This window comes from Anas acuta, chromosome Z (genome assembly GCF_963932015.1).
Source record: "Anas acuta chromosome Z, bAnaAcu1.1, whole genome shotgun sequence".
Classification (NCBI taxonomy): domain Eukaryota; kingdom Metazoa; phylum Chordata; class Aves; order Anseriformes; family Anatidae; genus Anas; species Anas acuta.
In genome coordinates, this window is record NC_089017.1 from 8,500,570 (window position 1) to 8,518,290 (window position 17,721).

The 17,721-nt window shown below is 38.7% G+C and overlaps 2 protein-coding genes across 3 annotated transcripts in view; one reads left to right on the forward strand and one right to left on the reverse strand.

The window, feature by feature from the left end:
- NUP155 (nucleoporin 155) overlaps nucleotides 1-11,515 on the reverse strand; it is a 29,024-nt gene extending 17,509 nt beyond the window's left edge. The window contains exons 1-15 of one of the 2 annotated variants that reach the window (XM_068667965.1): nucleotides 11,218-11,515; nucleotides 10,619-10,756; nucleotides 10,186-10,282; nucleotides 8,995-9,065; nucleotides 8,284-8,376; nucleotides 7,216-7,382; nucleotides 6,966-7,071; nucleotides 6,624-6,697; nucleotides 6,216-6,307; nucleotides 5,981-6,078; nucleotides 5,388-5,540; nucleotides 4,793-4,893; nucleotides 3,160-3,330; nucleotides 1,879-1,989; nucleotides 1,226-1,320 (exon numbers count right to left, since the gene is read on the reverse strand). In XM_068667965.1, coding sequence (XP_068524066.1) covers nucleotides 1,226-1,320; nucleotides 1,879-1,989; nucleotides 3,160-3,330; nucleotides 4,793-4,893; nucleotides 5,388-5,540; nucleotides 5,981-6,078; nucleotides 6,216-6,307; nucleotides 6,624-6,697; nucleotides 6,966-7,071; nucleotides 7,216-7,382; nucleotides 8,284-8,376; nucleotides 8,995-9,065; nucleotides 10,186-10,282; nucleotides 10,619-10,756; nucleotides 11,218-11,353 — 1,703 coding nt within the window. In that variant the 5' untranslated portion in view covers nucleotides 11,354-11,515. The remainder of the gene's footprint in view (nucleotides 1-1,225; nucleotides 1,321-1,878; nucleotides 1,990-3,159; nucleotides 3,331-4,792; nucleotides 4,894-5,387; nucleotides 5,541-5,980; nucleotides 6,079-6,215; nucleotides 6,308-6,623; nucleotides 6,698-6,965; nucleotides 7,072-7,215; nucleotides 7,383-8,283; nucleotides 8,377-8,994; nucleotides 9,066-10,185; nucleotides 10,283-10,618; nucleotides 10,757-11,217) is intronic. The other variant, XM_068667966.1, reaches the window with a different exon arrangement.
- Nucleotides 11,493-17,721, forward strand: part of WDR70 (WD repeat domain 70) — a 137,245-nt gene continuing 131,016 nt past the window's right edge. The window contains exons 1-4 of the mRNA XM_068667967.1: nucleotides 11,493-11,630; nucleotides 11,731-11,793; nucleotides 11,983-12,066; nucleotides 14,931-15,045. Coding sequence (XP_068524068.1) covers nucleotides 11,612-11,630; nucleotides 11,731-11,793; nucleotides 11,983-12,066; nucleotides 14,931-15,045 — 281 coding nt within the window. The 5' untranslated portion in view covers nucleotides 11,493-11,611. The remainder of the gene's footprint in view (nucleotides 11,631-11,730; nucleotides 11,794-11,982; nucleotides 12,067-14,930; nucleotides 15,046-17,721) is intronic.

Sequence of the window (17,721 nt, forward strand, 5' to 3'; positions counted from 1 at the left end):
GAAAACAGTTGAGATGGCCCAAGCTCATCTTCTTATAGTACAGAAGTAATTTCTGTCCGTCTCTCTCCTACAGTGCTACATGAGCCCTAAAAGGCTACAAACCATTTTCCCTCAGGCAATTATTCATGACACCTCCTTAGATGAAAAGGAAGCCTCACTCAACAGTCCTAGGTTTTTTTCAGCGCCTGAAACTTTGTGCTTTGGCAAAGCAACTGAAGTATCAACTTGCCTACACATCTTCAAAGCCACAAGAACTAATTCTACAACAATACTATCCCAATTTTTGGACATTTCATGTGTGTTTCCCATGGTGTAACATACTTTAAGAAGTGATCAAATAGCCTCCCCAATTCTATACTGAAAGAAATACAGCTACCCAAGTCATACATATCATCAGAACTCACGAAGAACAAAAATAACTAGCTGCTAGTGGGAGAACATTTACCACAAGACAATCAGCTCTATAACCTCTGATCCTCAACTAGACTGATAAAACAGTTCAAAATGTTACTTGAAATAACCTAGACATAAGAATTGTTAAGTTTACTACATAGTAAGTGCCAGGATGCATAAGAAACACTATATTACAAATAATTTACCTGATCATCTTCAATTTTAAGTTACAAACTATCTCTTTCTCTGTACAGTATAATCATGCTACCATCTATCTGATCTGCTAAGATTGCCTATTGATTCTTCAGTCATAAAGTAATTACCTTATAAGTTATCTGGTAAAATGAACATTAGTTCTCATGTTGTTATTAATCTTAAGCATTTTGTCTTTTATCTCCAATTTGAATGATGGCTTGGGGATTCTAAATTTGTCTGGTTTTTTGTTTTTTTTTCTCCCATCTGAGTTGGTGTGATTAAATATATTATTTTTCTCTACACACTGCTTCATCAAACCAGGATACTCTGAAGTACAGAGAAGTGAACTTCAAGTGGATTAAACTACATTTTGAGTAACTTCTGCACGTGAAATACATGACATGAAAGCATCCAGGAGGGGAACTAACCAGAAGTGCCAACTACAGGAAGATTCTTTTGCTGGCAAGACTTGAACAGTGCAAAAGTGTATTCCACCTAGTTTAATAGTCTATCCTCATTTTAAAACAATGTTTACTCAGGCAGCAGGTTAAAGAGACCATATCATTCTTTGGATGTAGTGGATGTAGTGATCTTGAGTATACTGTTCAGAACAACACACACACCATTTGAATCTTACCTGAAGAATGCTCGTGTAGCCCAGGCAGATACTTCTCTATCACATGCAGCATTAGAACAGGCCAAGATAAGGCAAGTGGCACAGGCCTGATCCTCCTAGAGCATATTATGCTGTCAGTGTGGCAGCTTATGTCAAGTTGATAAGAAATATGAAGATGTTCTATTGACCAACAGCTAAACAGGAAATACTTTTTGCATCATTTTATCTAGAAGGCAAGGAAATCAGCTCTTTCCAATTATAGAAAGGAAGAGAGTTAAATTGAGACATCTCACTGTAGCAGGATAAACTTCTGTTATACGCAGCTTTTGCAAGCTCTGTATGGTTACTGGTAGGAAGCAATCTCCATGTCTATCAGCTAATTATGAGTAAAAGCTATGAAATTTCTACAGACACATACAAGGATTTCAGGGAAAGTGATCTACACTTCAATTTTTAGGTATCATAAAACAATGAATTATATCTCAGCATACAAACTTGTTTTATGCAATGCAGTCAATATAGAAGGAAAAGCTAATACTTGAAACAATAAATGAAAAGTTAACTAGAATTTTGTAGTAGCAACAACAACAGACGTGCAGAAAGCAATAAGATTTCCATTAATGCCAGATAAGTATTATAAATCTTGTATTTCATGACAAGTCAAAAATTCTTACCTGATGCAACTTGAAAAATCTTTCAATCTCTTCTCCATCTCCACCTATATTGCTAACAAGAAGATGCCGCAGCTGGTCAACAGGTCTGAGTTTATGAAACATAAAGCTCCCCTAAAAATTACCCAGAATAATATGAAGTTAGAATAAGGTTACTTTACTGGTCATATCAACACACTTCCCAGCAATCTTTAACTTTACTGCTCTCCAAGTTTTCCTTGATTACACTATTGGATCAAAGTGTAAGATGAATGGTAGCTAAAGCCTAGTTCCTGTTCAAATGCAGAAAATTCTCTAGCAAGAAGGCAAAAAAAATACTGCAATGGCTATATACCCTACAGAAACAGAGTTAGTTTTGCACTTCTTAACCTAATACGAAGCATACAATACAAACATAAACTTTTCATTTTCTTTATATACTTGCTCTATGTATCTCATAAATCTTCAGAATTGCCTGGAAAAAAATTAGGACCAAAAGCATGGTAAGGCTATTTTGCATGCATCCACACTAACTGGAAAGGGTCTGACTAGCTACCATTAAACAAATGCAAGTTGAATCTAAAGGTTGCAAAATATTGATCGTTTATTAAACATCTTTTAAAATTCCTTATTTGTTAAGACAGTAAGTACCCTAAAGTATTACTAAATGTAATAAGAAACAGGAAGCTTTATTTTTAAAAAACGAAGAAATAAAAACAATCAAAAACATTCTTGAATTTAAGAAGAGTGTGCACTTAGTCACACTCTTAGAAGACTGTGCACTTGGTCACATGGTCTGAACTTTTGGGTAGACCTGTGCGGTGTCAAGAGTTGGACTTGATGATCCTTAAGGGTCCCTTCCAACTCAGGATATTCTATGATTCTATGATTCTGGACTTCTATAACAAAGACAAATTCTTTGTTCAAATTTCAGTAGCTAATCATATTTACTCAAACCATACTTTCTGGACAGCCCATTTTTGTTTCAATTTTATACAATCATGAATTTGAACAAGATTAAAAGAATGTTTCACATGATCTGTATTTAAAAGGGTTCTGTCTCCTCAGGCCAACAGAAGTGATTAATGCACTGTACAAGAGAAGCTGTCTCAACAGCTTTGAGTCAATTTATAATATGTACTGACAGTTTCAGCAATATTTCTCTTTTCCTTTTACGTTCAGAATAAAATCTTAAAAATTCATACAAAATTAATAAACTATGAATAAACATCTACAGATCTGCATCAGTCTTTCAGCTTTATACTTATTCTTTTGATTTCCTATATTAAGAAGTGCAATACTCACCTGGGCTGAAAGCAGAACAAACTTCTTAGGTGGCAGCATGTGTTGCTGCACAACAACAGGGGAATCAGTTATTGGAACAATATCTTTATTGAGAGGTGTCACAATCTTCTGAACTTTAAAGTCATCAATAGCAGAAAGAGCCCAGGAATGCCCATCAACACGGGTGGTCATCTGAACAACAGATAAACAACATCCAAAGTTTGGTAACAGACAAGGATTTTGTACATCGTGGAGATATTTGCCTATTTATTATTTAAAATTACACAGGCAAGAAACTATTCTTGACACAAGAAATCTCAGAGAAAATGAGCAAATTCTTGCATCATATAGCAGACTATTAGCAAATTTACAGCTATTGCTTCTTTTGTGGGATAGGGACAGTGTTTTTCAAAGGTAAAAAAACTTGTACAATGCTTTTACTGCTACTACCATATAAACAGAGACAATCTGCTAAACATATCAGAATCAAATACTAAAGTTATTATTAATTTATTTTTTTAAGGAAACCAAACATACTGCTACTGGTCATAAGGGTTTGGGAGATTTTCACAGTTGGCAGCAGCTCTTTAAAGATACCATATGGTAGAGAAAATGCTTCTGAAAACTCTATACACTAATGAGGAAAAACTGCTGTTCAGTAACATGTTGCAAAGTTTTGGGGGGAAACCTCATGTCTCTAACTTTAAAATGCTTTGGGAAAACAGAGAAGTCGGTACATGGAATGTTTATCTGTATTTTTTTTGTAGAGAATGGAGCTGCAGCAATGATAAAACTTCTTGGTAACTGTTACTAAAACAGCAGATAAAACAAAATCTGACCATTACGCTTGTGCAGCTTCCCCGTTCACTTAACTGCTACCATTGCCCCATACTCTTTTTGGACGTGTTAAAAAGCAGCAGAATAGCCTAGTCTTGCTTCAGTGCTGAAGCACATGCAATATTCTCTCTGATGTGATGCATAAGGCAACTAAACCAAGCTCCTCCTACAAACTACTGTAACAACTAGGGAAAAAAAAAAAAAAAAAAAAAAGGAAAAAAGGAGGGAAATAATGAAGAGATTGCTCAGAAATTGATCATGCCTGAAAATTAATGAAGACGTAACATTATCTGTTTAAGTAAAGAATTCCAGTATCCAATTCCAGTATCTCTACCATTTGTATTTTAGACAAACTTCCTTGCCAGATTTTATCCTTGTAAATGAACACCACTTTGCACTGGGGATCATGCCTTGTATATAATTGTATGTAGCATACAGCATGGCACGGACAACGATATGACACAAATAAGACATTTTCCAATATGTTAACTCTAAGTTGTTTTAGAGGTCAAAGCAATTTTCATACATAGCCTGCACGAAGCTATACAGTATGGATGAACTGGGAATTCCTACTAAGGAATTCCTACTAAGATACCAGTTTCAATTTACTGTCTAAAATGCCCACTAAACTTTTTTTTATTTTTTTTAAATTTAAAGCTAATTGATTAGTAGCTTTGTAAATGTTTCTAAACTTCTCATTTAAGTTTTTCAGCAACCTACTCATTTCTTGCAGATAGTATTATTGAAGTATCTGTTCTCAGGAAGGAAAAAAATAACCTAAAATCCATCAAAATTACATGAAAGTTTACTTTAGTACCTGTGTTTCCATCATTGGCTTTTGAAAAGGGAAAGAATCATGGTTGATACACCACAGGATGTCATTATCCTCATTTTCTGAAGCTGCCATCAGCAGGACCCCTAGCAAGAACATGGATATTAAGGTTGTATTAGGTGTGATTAATCATGTATCACACCTACCAATATATACCAAAATATACCACTCTAGCTCAATAATTCCTCATTTATCAAAAATCAATCTTTAAGTCCAAACCGCACGATCTGAACAGAAGACAGTATCTCTTGGTTTTCTGTATCCTGGGGTTATTAGTAGGCCACTATCAACAGCATCTTACCTTTTACTCTGAAAGCTAAAACAGAAATGAGTCTACAGTACATAGAAAATGCCTCATAAAAATGAGATGTTTAAAGAGAACCTAGATTGAAAACCATTTGGAAACTACTTCAAACATAAAATCACTATGCTTGACTGAAAGGGTCAGCAACACCATGGTGTGTCCTCCCATTCCTTCAAATTACATGATATAAGATAGTGTGATAGTAGCTGTCACACACACACACAAAAGTAATAACCCCCCCCCTACTGTTCTTCTGAGCTGTGTTTTACTGCTTACCTTTGCTATAAAGAGCTCTGTGAACCTTTGAGGGCTTCTCCACATTAGAAGATGCTGAAAATCCAGGTGGCAAACGGACATGAACCAATGTTAACATAGAAGGACGTGCTGTTGGATGCTTAAATTGTGAAGTGCTAAAATACAGTCGGACACCTAAACATAACAGAGAAAAGGTCAATTACATGCAATTTCTGCTGTTTTTCTCATAAACTACAGATAATAATTTGCGTGATTGGATTATACTTGCATCAAATGTCAAAACAGTTTGGTTACATAAAACAATCTGTCCTGGTTCTGTCCCCTCCCAGCTTATTATGTACCCCCAGCCTCTTCACTGGCAGCGCAGTAAGTGAAACTGAAGAGTCCGTGACTTGATGTAAGCACTGCTCAACAACATCTAACAAACTGTCATTATCAGTGTTATTCTCATCCAAAATACAAAACACAGGACCATACCAGCCACTAGGAAGAAAATTAACTAACCCAGCTGAAACCAGAACATATGTAAAAGGGAAAACGTCTGTCAATTTTGTTAAGCTGTACAGATGTCATTTATCTGTTAAAAAAGGGGGTAAATCACATTTGTTTCTCACCTGCATGTGTGATTGCCAGTAGCTGACAGTCTATGGATTCAGAATTTTCAATCACTGCTATTTGAACAATAGGTTTAAATACGGAACGATCTATTGTTCTAGAAAACAAAACAAAACAAAAATACTTTTACTCTCAATTCAAAGAAACAAACAAAAACACTTTCTTCAAAAAATATACCACAACATTATTGACCTTAAATAAAATATTTTTACTTTATACCTATCATACATTTACCTGGCAATGCTCCCAGCAGCAGAAACTATAGCATTTTGTGAAAGAGAAGTAACCCTGGTCATTCCTTGACCATCTTGACCCAAATCGTAAACCTGCAATTTAAGGTAACAGCTTAGAGATTTAAAATTGCATTACTTCATACAGCCTCATCTATTATGCAGCAACTCAAACACTACTTTCACACCATCATCATGTTTCTATTTCTATATGGCTGAAGGGAAGATCAAAAGGCTATTGTTTCCTCATAAGAAATTATTTTAGGTCTTGGGTAAACACTTGTGAAAGAAAGATGAAGTGTAATAATATCCTGACACAACTATAGAGAGTTTCTAGGTACTGAGGAAAACTTAAAATATTTATATACACATTAGTAGCATTGCAAAAAGTCATTAAGAATAAGTAACATACCTGCAGTACTCCTTTTTCTGAACGTGTGTATAGGATATTTCGCGAGTTGTCAATGGCAATTTGAACTACAGGATCTTGGGAGGGGGAAAAGAAAAAGGAGAAGTAGCAAATTAACAATGGAATGAGTGAAAACAAGTTTAAGTCAGAGTATCACTAAAATAAATAACTGGAAGTCAACAATAAAATGCAGGAGCCCCAGACAACTCTTAGGGGAAATGATATAAAAGAGCAAACAATTTCACAAAACTATTAGTAAACTAAAAGAAAATTGAACAAAAAAAAAGTGTAATTATTTCAAGTTTACATTAAATTATTGGGTAAGTCTTTTGTATTGGTACTTACCATCCTCTGAGAACGTGAACTGTAGCAACGAAGGAATAAGGAAAGACAGTGTGCTCTTTGAATGATTAATTTTTCTACATCGCTGGCTAAACCAACCTGCCTCAGCCTACAATTTAAAACAGACACATCGTTGAAAAAAAAAGCAAAACAAAAACCAAGCTGAACTATTAGTTAAACAAAAAAAAGTCATTAACAGTACAATTATGAAAACAAGTAAAAATCTAAATGCCTGCATGTAACCCATAATTACCTGGTAAGCTACTTCATATAAGCAGCCATCCTTTCCAGCCAAAAAGATACGTCCATTATCAGTGGATGTTATTGCCAGAATGTAAGTATTGTCAGTAGGGAGTGAATAGAGAGGGTCTGGTAGCAGCTGCATTCCTCCAGACATACTGTCATTGAGTGACCCGGTACCTTAAATTAACAAAAATAAAACTCTTCAGTTTTTAAGCTCTAGAAACGTTATAGATTTATAAACATTATTGGCTTGTGATTAGAAGCATTTCAGAAAACATGAAAAATTACAGGAGATTTTATAGTTACTAAAACAGACCTGGAAAAGCTATTCTTGTAAGTGAACTGCAGAGTAATCCATCTTGTGTTTTTTTAAGAAATAAAGCAAATACACTCTATAGATTTCAAAGTATGGAAGTACAATATTTCTATAATGTTTTTGTACATTTGTTGTATTTTCTGAGAGTTGTATTCTTCTCTAAATCCCAACAATTCTAAAACTAATTTCTGCATTTCTCTTTCACACCATGATAATATAAAAAGAGAACAAAATGATTGCAACTCTCTTTTTTTTTTTTTTTTTTAAACAATTCTGTATTGTTTCCTCTTAATATATACGGAATGAAAAACTTGGTATCAGGTTCTTGTTTTCTGGGATTAAAATATAAATGCCACCCAGGTTAAAAAACTGCATTCATCATCTGTTATCTAGATTCATGTCCATCTTTTCCTTCCCTCTTGAACATGTGGTTTAATTAACAGGAGTGTCTGTTTCAAAAGTTCTTTTCATGTTAAACAAGTGCATAATATTACTCAACCCTCCTATGGGAGTCCTGGATACAACATGTGCACACCCTAAGAAAAGGGAAACATTTTACCACATTTTGAACATGATTTAAAAATTAGCAAATGTTCTTGTTTTCTTTCTTTCCTTTTTTTTTTTTTTTAAACTAGCTATTAATGAAATAACCATTGTGTATTTATAGAGTTGTTAATTCACAACTGAGAATACTACCCTAATACATGTACGTTCTTTAATTCACCTGGAATAGAAATGTAAGAGAAAAAAAGAGAGAACTACCTGCTTGTATATTAGAGCAACTGAGCCCTAAAATCACAATATCCACAGGAGTTGCCAAAACAAGTAAGTGTCGTACATGAGGCTGGAATATACCTAAAGTGCGAAAGAAAATTAGATTTTAGTTTGCAGTCAACTCTCAGACTCACAATGACTCACAACGACTGTACCCACTGTATTCATAATGTTGATACAGAGAATGGTAAGAAGGAACAGTCATATTTAAGACTTAAGAATCTGTGAAACTCTAGAATTACAAAACAGTATCAGTCAGCAGTTCAGTTTCCAGTTCATGTAATAGAAGAACTTAAAAATGGCATTTTATTCTTTTTTTTTTTATTTTTATTTTACATTCAATCTTACTACCATTGTAACTTTGACTTTGGTATTATCTAAGCAGTAGCTATCTAAAGAACTGCATGTGCTAGAAACCAGTATCTCAAGAAAGTTGTCATTGGAATGGGACAACTTATAAGCAGTACAAATGTTAAGAGTATGACCTAAGTATGAGCTTGCAAAAAACACAGGCTTAGAGTAAATGACTGTTAAGCTAAACATTATCTTTAGCTTGTAATTTAATTTTGTGATGTTTCTAAAACCAAACCTAAACATTTATCTTGCATATATAGATGCAAAACACAGATTTTTACATACACAGACATAAAAAATATGTACAGAAAATTCATTAGCTGTCCAGTCATGATCACTCCTTACCTCCCTTTGGTTTTACAAGACCCACAGCAAGGATAGTTTCACTGAGGCCATCAAAATAAGCTAGATCTCCCCTGTCAACAAACAAGGAAAAAAATCTGCTAAGACTTGTTACGTAGTATCACATAATTACAAAATAAAACAAAGTCAGGTTGTGTATATTTAAATATTATTAATAGTTATTGTAATACTGTGAATATGTGCTATAACATGCTGAAGCCATCTACACCATTTGATTTGGGTGAAAACAGGTCCACTGAATGGAATGACAGAAAAACTGAAGCCAAGTGGTAGTATTTTATACTTTTAGATTTTGTTAATTCATGCATTCTACTCTGAATTGCACAAAGTATCACCTACAACGTCAATTAACATCTAGAGGAAGGAACATACACCTTTTTCTCATAAAGAAACATATAATACAAAAATAAAAAAATTCTACCTCCTCCATGGTACCTTACCTTTAGCACCATGCATAGTAGTGTTATCTGGTGAATGTATTTAATATATTTTAAACTTTGTGACACAATGTAAATGTATAGAGGAGCTACATGAGGAGCAATCTTAACTTTAATCTTAAGAAATTCAACAAATACCATAAAACAATCCATACGAGAATTACAAAAAATATAATTCTTAAAAAAGCAGAATTAGACAAATAAGGAAACAAACATGGAAATTATAAACTGCCATTTGAAAAGATGCTGAAATTATTTTCAGTGTTATACTTCTATTAGAGAGGAAAGCTTCAATCACAATACTTCAAAAACAGTTAGAGGATATAGCCAAGGTACTAAGGTCACATAATTTATCATTGTGGAAATGACTGGCTGCTGTATGTGTATTAGTGTACTTACCAAATCTACTTAGGTTAGGCAATTGGTGTATAATTATACTTTTCTGGGGCATAATAAAAACCCTAGCCATAACACAGCAATAACTTTAGGACATTAGCTATGTCAAACCCTAAGCAAATACATTTTCTCTTGTTTCATCTCTACATGATTTGGGAGCACTATTACTAACTCTTGAAACTCCTTAAACACTTATTAGTTAATACTTTTAGTAAAACCTAAAATGAATTAAGACAACTTTATCTGAATAGCATTCCTCTGTGCTACAAATAAACGATTTCCAACTGCTATGATTACTTAATTCCAACATAATACCATCAGTAACGTGTTCTGTACGTACCCATCTTCATAGTTCCACATAAAAATGTCACTGTCAATGGTTAGCCACGCTCTGCTGATCTCTGGAAATACTCCCATCATACAATTGCATTGCATATCTGAAGCATCGCTGATGTAAGGACTAAATGCATTTTGACAAGCAAAGGCAAAATCTCCCTTGAACATTTAAAAAAAATTGCTGCTTTACATACAGAAGCACACAAACTACATAGCATAAACATTTGAAGTTCCTCATACAGGAACTAATTCCACCAGCACCCCTATACAAACTGACTTTATTGTGACTTTATTAGACCCTTAAAAATGGAACATAAACAACACCAAGGTTCATTTCTAGGAGTTTGACAAAACTACTGGGGAAAAATGTGAGAGCATAAGTGTGTTTCTATTATTATTACATACTCAACCTAACATGTTATTTTTCATCAGGATACGTCCAAACTGCTCCACTAGCTCCGGAGGAAGCGGCACTCTGCGGACGGAGCTGATCTCTGGAAGGTTAGGTATTGACAGCAGACCCGGACCTTGCAAAGGATAGTCCATATCTGTCATACCAGAAACGGTAGGGCTACCTGCAATTAAGAACAACAGCACGGAAAAAAGTTAGACTTCTTATAACGAATTAGTTGCTTAAGGAAAAAAAAAAATAAATAAATCTCTATCTTTTCATGGTTTTTTCCCAGCTCCGTGAAAATAGAGCTGCAAACAATCCCTCAGGACAAGCCATTCCACCCCCAGCCTACTCTTTACCCCATTTCCTCCACGGGACTCCGTAGCCCTGTTTCCACTGTGCGGAGGGGCATACAGGGGAAACCCCCCTCTCCACAGCCCCCCGGGCAGCCGCAGGGAGCACAAAAGGCGTGTTTGGGAAGCGCCAAACCAACCACACGTGGCGCAGCGCTCCCAAAAAGCGGCAGCATTTCGGGGCAGCCCTTCGCAGCTCCCCATGCTGGGCGCCCTGCGGCCCCGCAGCACGGAGCTGACCGCGGAGACAACCCCGGGCTCGCCCCCCCGCCCCCCCGGGGCCCCTCACCGGGCGCGGGCACGGCCAGCAGCTCGGACAGGTCCGGGTAGCAGCGGTCGTCCTGGATCTGCCGGTCGATGATGCGGCCCGCGGCCTCCAGCGCCTCCTGCGCGGCGGGCGCGGCGGGGCTCATGGCAGCGGGCATGGCCGGGCCGGGCCGGGCGGCACCGGGACCGCGACCGGGACCGGGACGGGGACGGGGACCGGGAGCGGGAGCGGGACCCGCGGCAGGGAACCGGCAGCGGGAGCCACCCGCCCGCCTCTCCGCGCCAAATCCCGGCGGTCCCCGCGCTGCTGACGCCGTTCCGCCGGGCGGGGACAGCGGGGGAGAAGGGGCAGGAGGAGGCGGCCCCGGCCCCGCCGTTTCCTCCCCGCGCTGTTGTGGTTCCGGGCCGGCCGCGGCATGGAGCCGCCGGAGGGCGGTGAGCAGCGGCACCGCGACCACCACACGGACCCGGACCCGGACCCGGACCGGGACCCTCTGCTGAGCGCTTTTATCATCCTCCCTCTTTCTCTTTGCAGACACCGAGATGCTGGCGGGACCCGACCCGGAGCTGGCGGCCACCATGGGCTTCTCCGGCTTCGGTGAGCACCGAGGGGCTTCTAGGGACGGCTGGGGGTCCCGCCGGGTCCCCCGGGTGTGCTGTGGGCTGTGGGGGGCTGGCGGTGCTGGGGTGTTCCCCCCCTCCCCCGCCCCAAGCTTTGGGATCCCTCCCTGCAGCAGCCTGTCAGTCTCAGTCAGTCTCCTTCTTAACCCTTTTTCCATGTTTTTAGGGAAGAAAGCTCGCACTTTTGATCTCGAAGCCATGTTCGAGCAGACAAGAAGGACGGCCGTGGAAAGGAGCAGGAAGGTCTTGGGTAAGGAATTGGGGGGTGCTGACGCTTTAACGCATCCTAAAATGCGTTTTGCTTTTTTTTTGTGCGTTGGGGTGATGAGCGAGGTGACTCTGACTGGCTACTTAGAAAACAAATAAGTGTGGTTTTGCTGCAAAAGGACAGCCCTAAATCATTTGGGGATTGGTAAGCAGGCAAGTTACTAACTTACGTGCGTTGTCAGAGCATGCAAGAGATCTGCCTGTGCCAGGTTCCTGTTGTGTGGCATGGGACACGGACGCAGCAAAAAGCTGAATTCACGTTAAAGACTCTTTTATTTTAAATATTGGATGTTCCCTTCCAAAATTCAAACAAAACTTGCTACAAAGAGCTTTAATCTAAGGAGCACACAATAAAAAATAAAACGTGTCCTATGACATACAGTGGGTTATATAACAGCCTGCAAGTGTTTCTGTCTTCTGTTGTGCTGGTAATGTAGGGGGGGTTTCAAGGTGGTGGCTTGAGAGTAAATAATGATGGAAATTGTATGTTTTGCTGCCCATATCCAAGCAAAAAAACATTCAAAAGATGGTCCTTAGGGAGACACTTGTGTTTGTGGTGTTTTTTTTTTTTTTTACTGTACCGGCTGCTGCAGGGAAAGGTAACTCCATCCCTGTCAGACCTGGCACAACCTAGTGTAGTGTATTAGAACTCCCTTTGCCAACACAAATGCTTATGTTTTCTCCTTCCACTTGGACAGCATGTCCAAAAAACTGATACCATTGTGGTTGAGCAGCTTTTGTCCTAAGTTAGGTTTAATTTGTTTTCTGAACTATTGCAGTTTGTGAAAACTGTAGACTTGAAGCCTCTTATTAAGAGAATGCAATTTTGTAAGACAGAATAAGATCGATGCAATGTTTGGTTTTATCTTTTTTGATTCTATGCAGAATCATGCGAATAGACCACTTTGGAGGCTTGTTGACTTTATGGATGTTAAAACACCCTGAAATTCAAATATACAAGATTTCCAGAACTTGATTTGAACCCTTTTTTGAACTGACTAAATTTAAGCATAGTAAAACCTCTTCTGTGTTGAAAGTGTCTTCAGATGCAATACTCTTTCATATCAAGCTATCGTCTAATCTTCGAGATCACCTACTTAAGCCATGCTTTAGATCAGGAGGAAAATTCAATAACTGTAATGTTTTTAAGTTAAGACATCTTGAAGTGCGTTTGGAACTCTTGCCCCCCTTCTCACCATCCAAACAAGTTTCTAGGATCTTACCCATAAAGGAAACACAGCATATTATTCATTACAAAATTAGTCATTTTACCAAAAATCTAAAAATGACAAAGCTTTATATGTAATTCAGCTTTTTTTTTTTTTTTGTAATCTGTGCATTTTCTAATTTCTTAAAATACACTGTTGACTTTCAACTATAGTAATAATTATAGGAATACGTAATAATTATAGGAGTTATTAAGATCTGGGGAACTACAGGCCAGCCAGTCTCACCTCTGTGCCTGGCAAGATCATGGAGCAGATCCACCTAGAAACTGCTAAGGCGCATGGAAAATGAGGAGGTGACTGGTGACAGCCAACATGGGTTCACTAAGCGTAGATTGTCCCTGACAAACCTGGTGGCCTTTTCCTTTGGTATTACAGCATTGGTGGATAGGGGAAGAGCAATTGATGTCAGCTACTTGGACTTGTGCAAAGCATTAGACACTGTCCCACACAATATCCTTGTCTCTAAATTGGAGAGACATGGTTTTGATGGATGGACCATTTGGTGTGTAAGAGCTGTGGTCAACAACTCAGTGTCTGTGCGGAGATGAGTAACAAGTGGTGTTCCTCAGGAGTCAATATTGGAACTGGCATTGTTTAATGTCTTTGTTGGTGACATGGACGTTGGGATTGAGTGCACCCTCAGCAAGTTGCCAATGACACCGAGCTGTGTAGTGCAGTCAACATGCTGGAGGGAAAGGGATGCCAACCAGAGGGACCCGGGCAGACTTGAGACGGGCCCATGTGAACCAGGTCCTGCACCTGGGCCGGGGCAATCCCAAGCACAAGGACAGGCTGGCTAGAGAATGGATTGAAGGCAGCTCTGAGGAGAAGGAACTGGGGGTGTTGATTGATGAGAAGCTTAACATCAGCCAGCAATGTGTGCGTGCAGCCCAGAAAGCCAACTGTGTCCTTGGCCGCATCAAAAGTAGCGTGGCCAGTAGGTTGAGGGAGATGATTCTTTGCATCCACTCCGCTCTTGTGAGACAGCAGCTGGAGTCCTGAACCCGGCTAAGGGACCTCCAACATAAGCACATGGACCTGTTGAATGAGCCCAGAAGAGGGCCATGAAGACGATCAAAGGTCTGGAGCACCTTTGTTGTGAAGACAGGCTGAGGGAGTTGGGGTTGCTCATCCTGGGGAAGAGAAAGGGAGACCTCACTGCAGCCTTTCCATACTTAAAGGGGTCCTAGAGGAAAGCAGGATAGGGACTCTTTGTCAGGGAGTGGAGTGCTAGGACAAGGAGTAATGGCTTTAAACTAAAAGAGAGTAGATTTAGATTAGATATTAGGAAAAAAAAATATTTCCTGTGAGGGTGGTGAGGCACTGGAATGAAGAAGAAGCAGTAGATGCCCAATTGCTGGAGGTTTTCAAGGCCAGGTTGGATGGGGTCCTGGGCAACCTGGTCTAGCAGGTGACATCCCTTTTCCTGGCGGGGGGCGGGGGGGGGAAGAGGGTTAGAATTAGATAATCTTTAAGCTCCCTTCCAACCCAAACTTTTCTATTCTGTCACTTTATATAGATCTGAAAATGAAGAAAGTTGTTTTACTGTCCTCAGCAGGCCTCTAATTGTTTTAAAAAAATCTTGATTATTTGTCACTTATGTGTTCTTCATATTCAGAGGCTCGAGAAAGAGAAAAGGAAGAACAGGCTGAAAAAGAACTTAAAAGTCGACACACTGATTCATCGGCTTCAGCCTCAAGTGCAACAGGAGTTGGGTCCACATTAAAACCAAGGTACTTAATTATGGTGGGAGGTATCATTAGCTTTTTTTGGTTGGGGTGGTTGTTTTTTTTTTGGTGGAGTTGGGGTGAGGGTGGAGAGTGGGTGGGGGAATGATAATTGCTTAACTTATGTGAACATGCCTATGTTATCTGACGTCTTAGAGTGGAAATGCTGTTATTAATCTGTACTTTCTTGGATGTGTCAGTAATTGTAAATATTGCAACTGTATATATTTAATAGTTAATCTTAATAGTTACTTAATGCATAACCTTGTTTGGCATGCTTTAAAAAAAACACAGCAATATTATCTGTATATTTTTTGAAAATACATCGTCAAATATAGAGCATACAGGGGCTGACTTTATTGGATATATAGGATATACTTGTTCAAGCCTACTAAAGAATAGCATAGTTAGGTAGAGAGACTAAGTGTAGACACTGTATGGAGTAGTGGTAGGACTGCATAAATACTCTGATTTGAAATTTACTCCACAACTTTTTGAAGTTTGCATGTCATTGACAAATAGCAGATGTTACTGCTTTGACTATTTGTATTCTTCAATGCTGCAAAACCCAAAGTAGCAATATGTAACAGAGGCCACATCACTCCTTTGAGTTTGTTGACATCAATATACTGTAAATTTGTAGGGTTTTCTATCTACAGAAGTCTTATAACCCATATACTACTGTGGTACACTCTTTATGTGTCTGCTAGGCTGATTGTTTGTGGTGGGTTTTTACAGACAAGCCTGCAGCATTGCAGACTGAACAAATCTCTTTGCCTGTTATTTGTGGAAAGCACAAATGAGCTGTGGACTCACACTGAAATAACGGGTCACACAACATACTTCCCTATAGATCTCTATTATATCTTACATAGGAGAGAAAAGTATGTGCTCCTATTCAGTTTTGATGCTCTTCCTAGTGAAACAATAGAGACTGACAAGTATCAGATTGTGTACTTAGTATACATGGGTGACTTCAATGTAAGGATTCAATTAAAACAAATAGTAGGCAGATGATACAGAGTGTTTTCTGTTTAACTAAGGGATTTGAGAGGAGTACTCTAAGCTCTTTGGATAAAGGAAAGTAATAATTATCTATCACCATTATGAGTTACAAAGTAGGCTCTGGTAACTCACCAGGGTCCTGTTTATAATAAGTTTTTGTTGTTGCTGTTTTTTTAACTGAGGACTGGCATGAAAAACTCACAGAACTGGAAGGTGAATGTGTTAACTTGCAGTATTATATTTCCTTGTAAATTGTGGTACTCAGTTTAGAACTTAGTGCTTAAAACAGAAAGCTAGTGAAGGAGACACACCATTGTGCCTCAGCCTAAATTCAGTGGGATAATCCTTCAACTGACAGTTGAAATCTGAATTACAGGACTCAAGGGTTTTTTATGATGTAGATTTTAGTTACTAAAATTGAATGTACAGCTTATTCTTTTTCTCTGAAAATGGCAACACTATTTTTTTTTCTTTAAATTCCATGTATATTTATCTATCGTAGTAGCTCTCATACTAATTTTACAATTGTTAGCAAGGGGTTGTTTAATACAAAATGGTGTGATTCTAGTGATTCTTTTTGCTTTTTGAATTAATTTGCTAGAGAGAAATGATTGCAATAGTTATAGTACTTACACATGTATGCATAAGGACAATAGTAATTACACTTTGTCAGAGAAAAGCACAGAGTCATAGAATGGTTTGGATTGGAAGGGACTGTAAAGATCACCTGGTCTCAGCCCTCCTGCCATGGGCAGGGACACCTCCCACCAGACCAGGTTGCTCAAAGCCTCATCCAACTGGTTCTTGAGCACTTCCAGGGATGAAACATCCACAGTATCCACAATTAAAAAATGCTAGTATATAAAAAATAAAAAGTCTAAGAAATTAAAGTAGATGATGTGAGGAGAGTTAACACATGGTGGGGGGGAGGGACAGGGAAATGCCCACATACTTACACAACTCTCTGAATGTTTTTCGTTATTTTCAGTCTGTGTGCCATCTGTACTTTCATCCAGCTTTCTATTTTCCTCTTAACAGCATGTTTTACTTATTGAGGAGGTAATGAGGGAAAGCAAAAAATAGTTCCTTATATGCCTCTGAATTGTGGGAAATGCTTTAACAGCATCTGGTAGAGGAAGACTGTATGGCTGAAAGTTGAAACAAGTGCCATGATACATCTGCTCTCTTGTTTTGTCATTTCTGCCAGCACCCCCTGTCACTGTCTGACGAATGTTACTCAGCTAGACAGGCTTTTGGCCTGGCTGTGTTGGGCTGTTCATGTGTTTGACTGCCTTTCCTGTTGGAACAGAGTAAAACAGCAGCTGTAGCTGGAATCCTTGGATATCTCTGCCAAGCTTGGAGTGTGGTGAAAAACAGCACTGAATTTCTGATCATTTAATATGAAGAATAATTGCATAGCCCCTCAAAATGCTGAAGTGTTTGAATGTATTGATTCTGCCTAGTAAATAAGGAAACTATATGTTTAGGGAATTAGGGTGGAAGCTAGGTATTGTTCTTGAGTGTCTGTAGAAGGATCTAAAAGTCTGTGACTCTGGGATTTGAAGGGCCTCCTTCAGTCACTGCATTGTATACGCTCTTACTGGCGGCTACATGGTATGTTTCGTTCCATTCCAAACTAACTCATTTTTTGGGCTTTTAGGGAAAAGCTATGTGGTT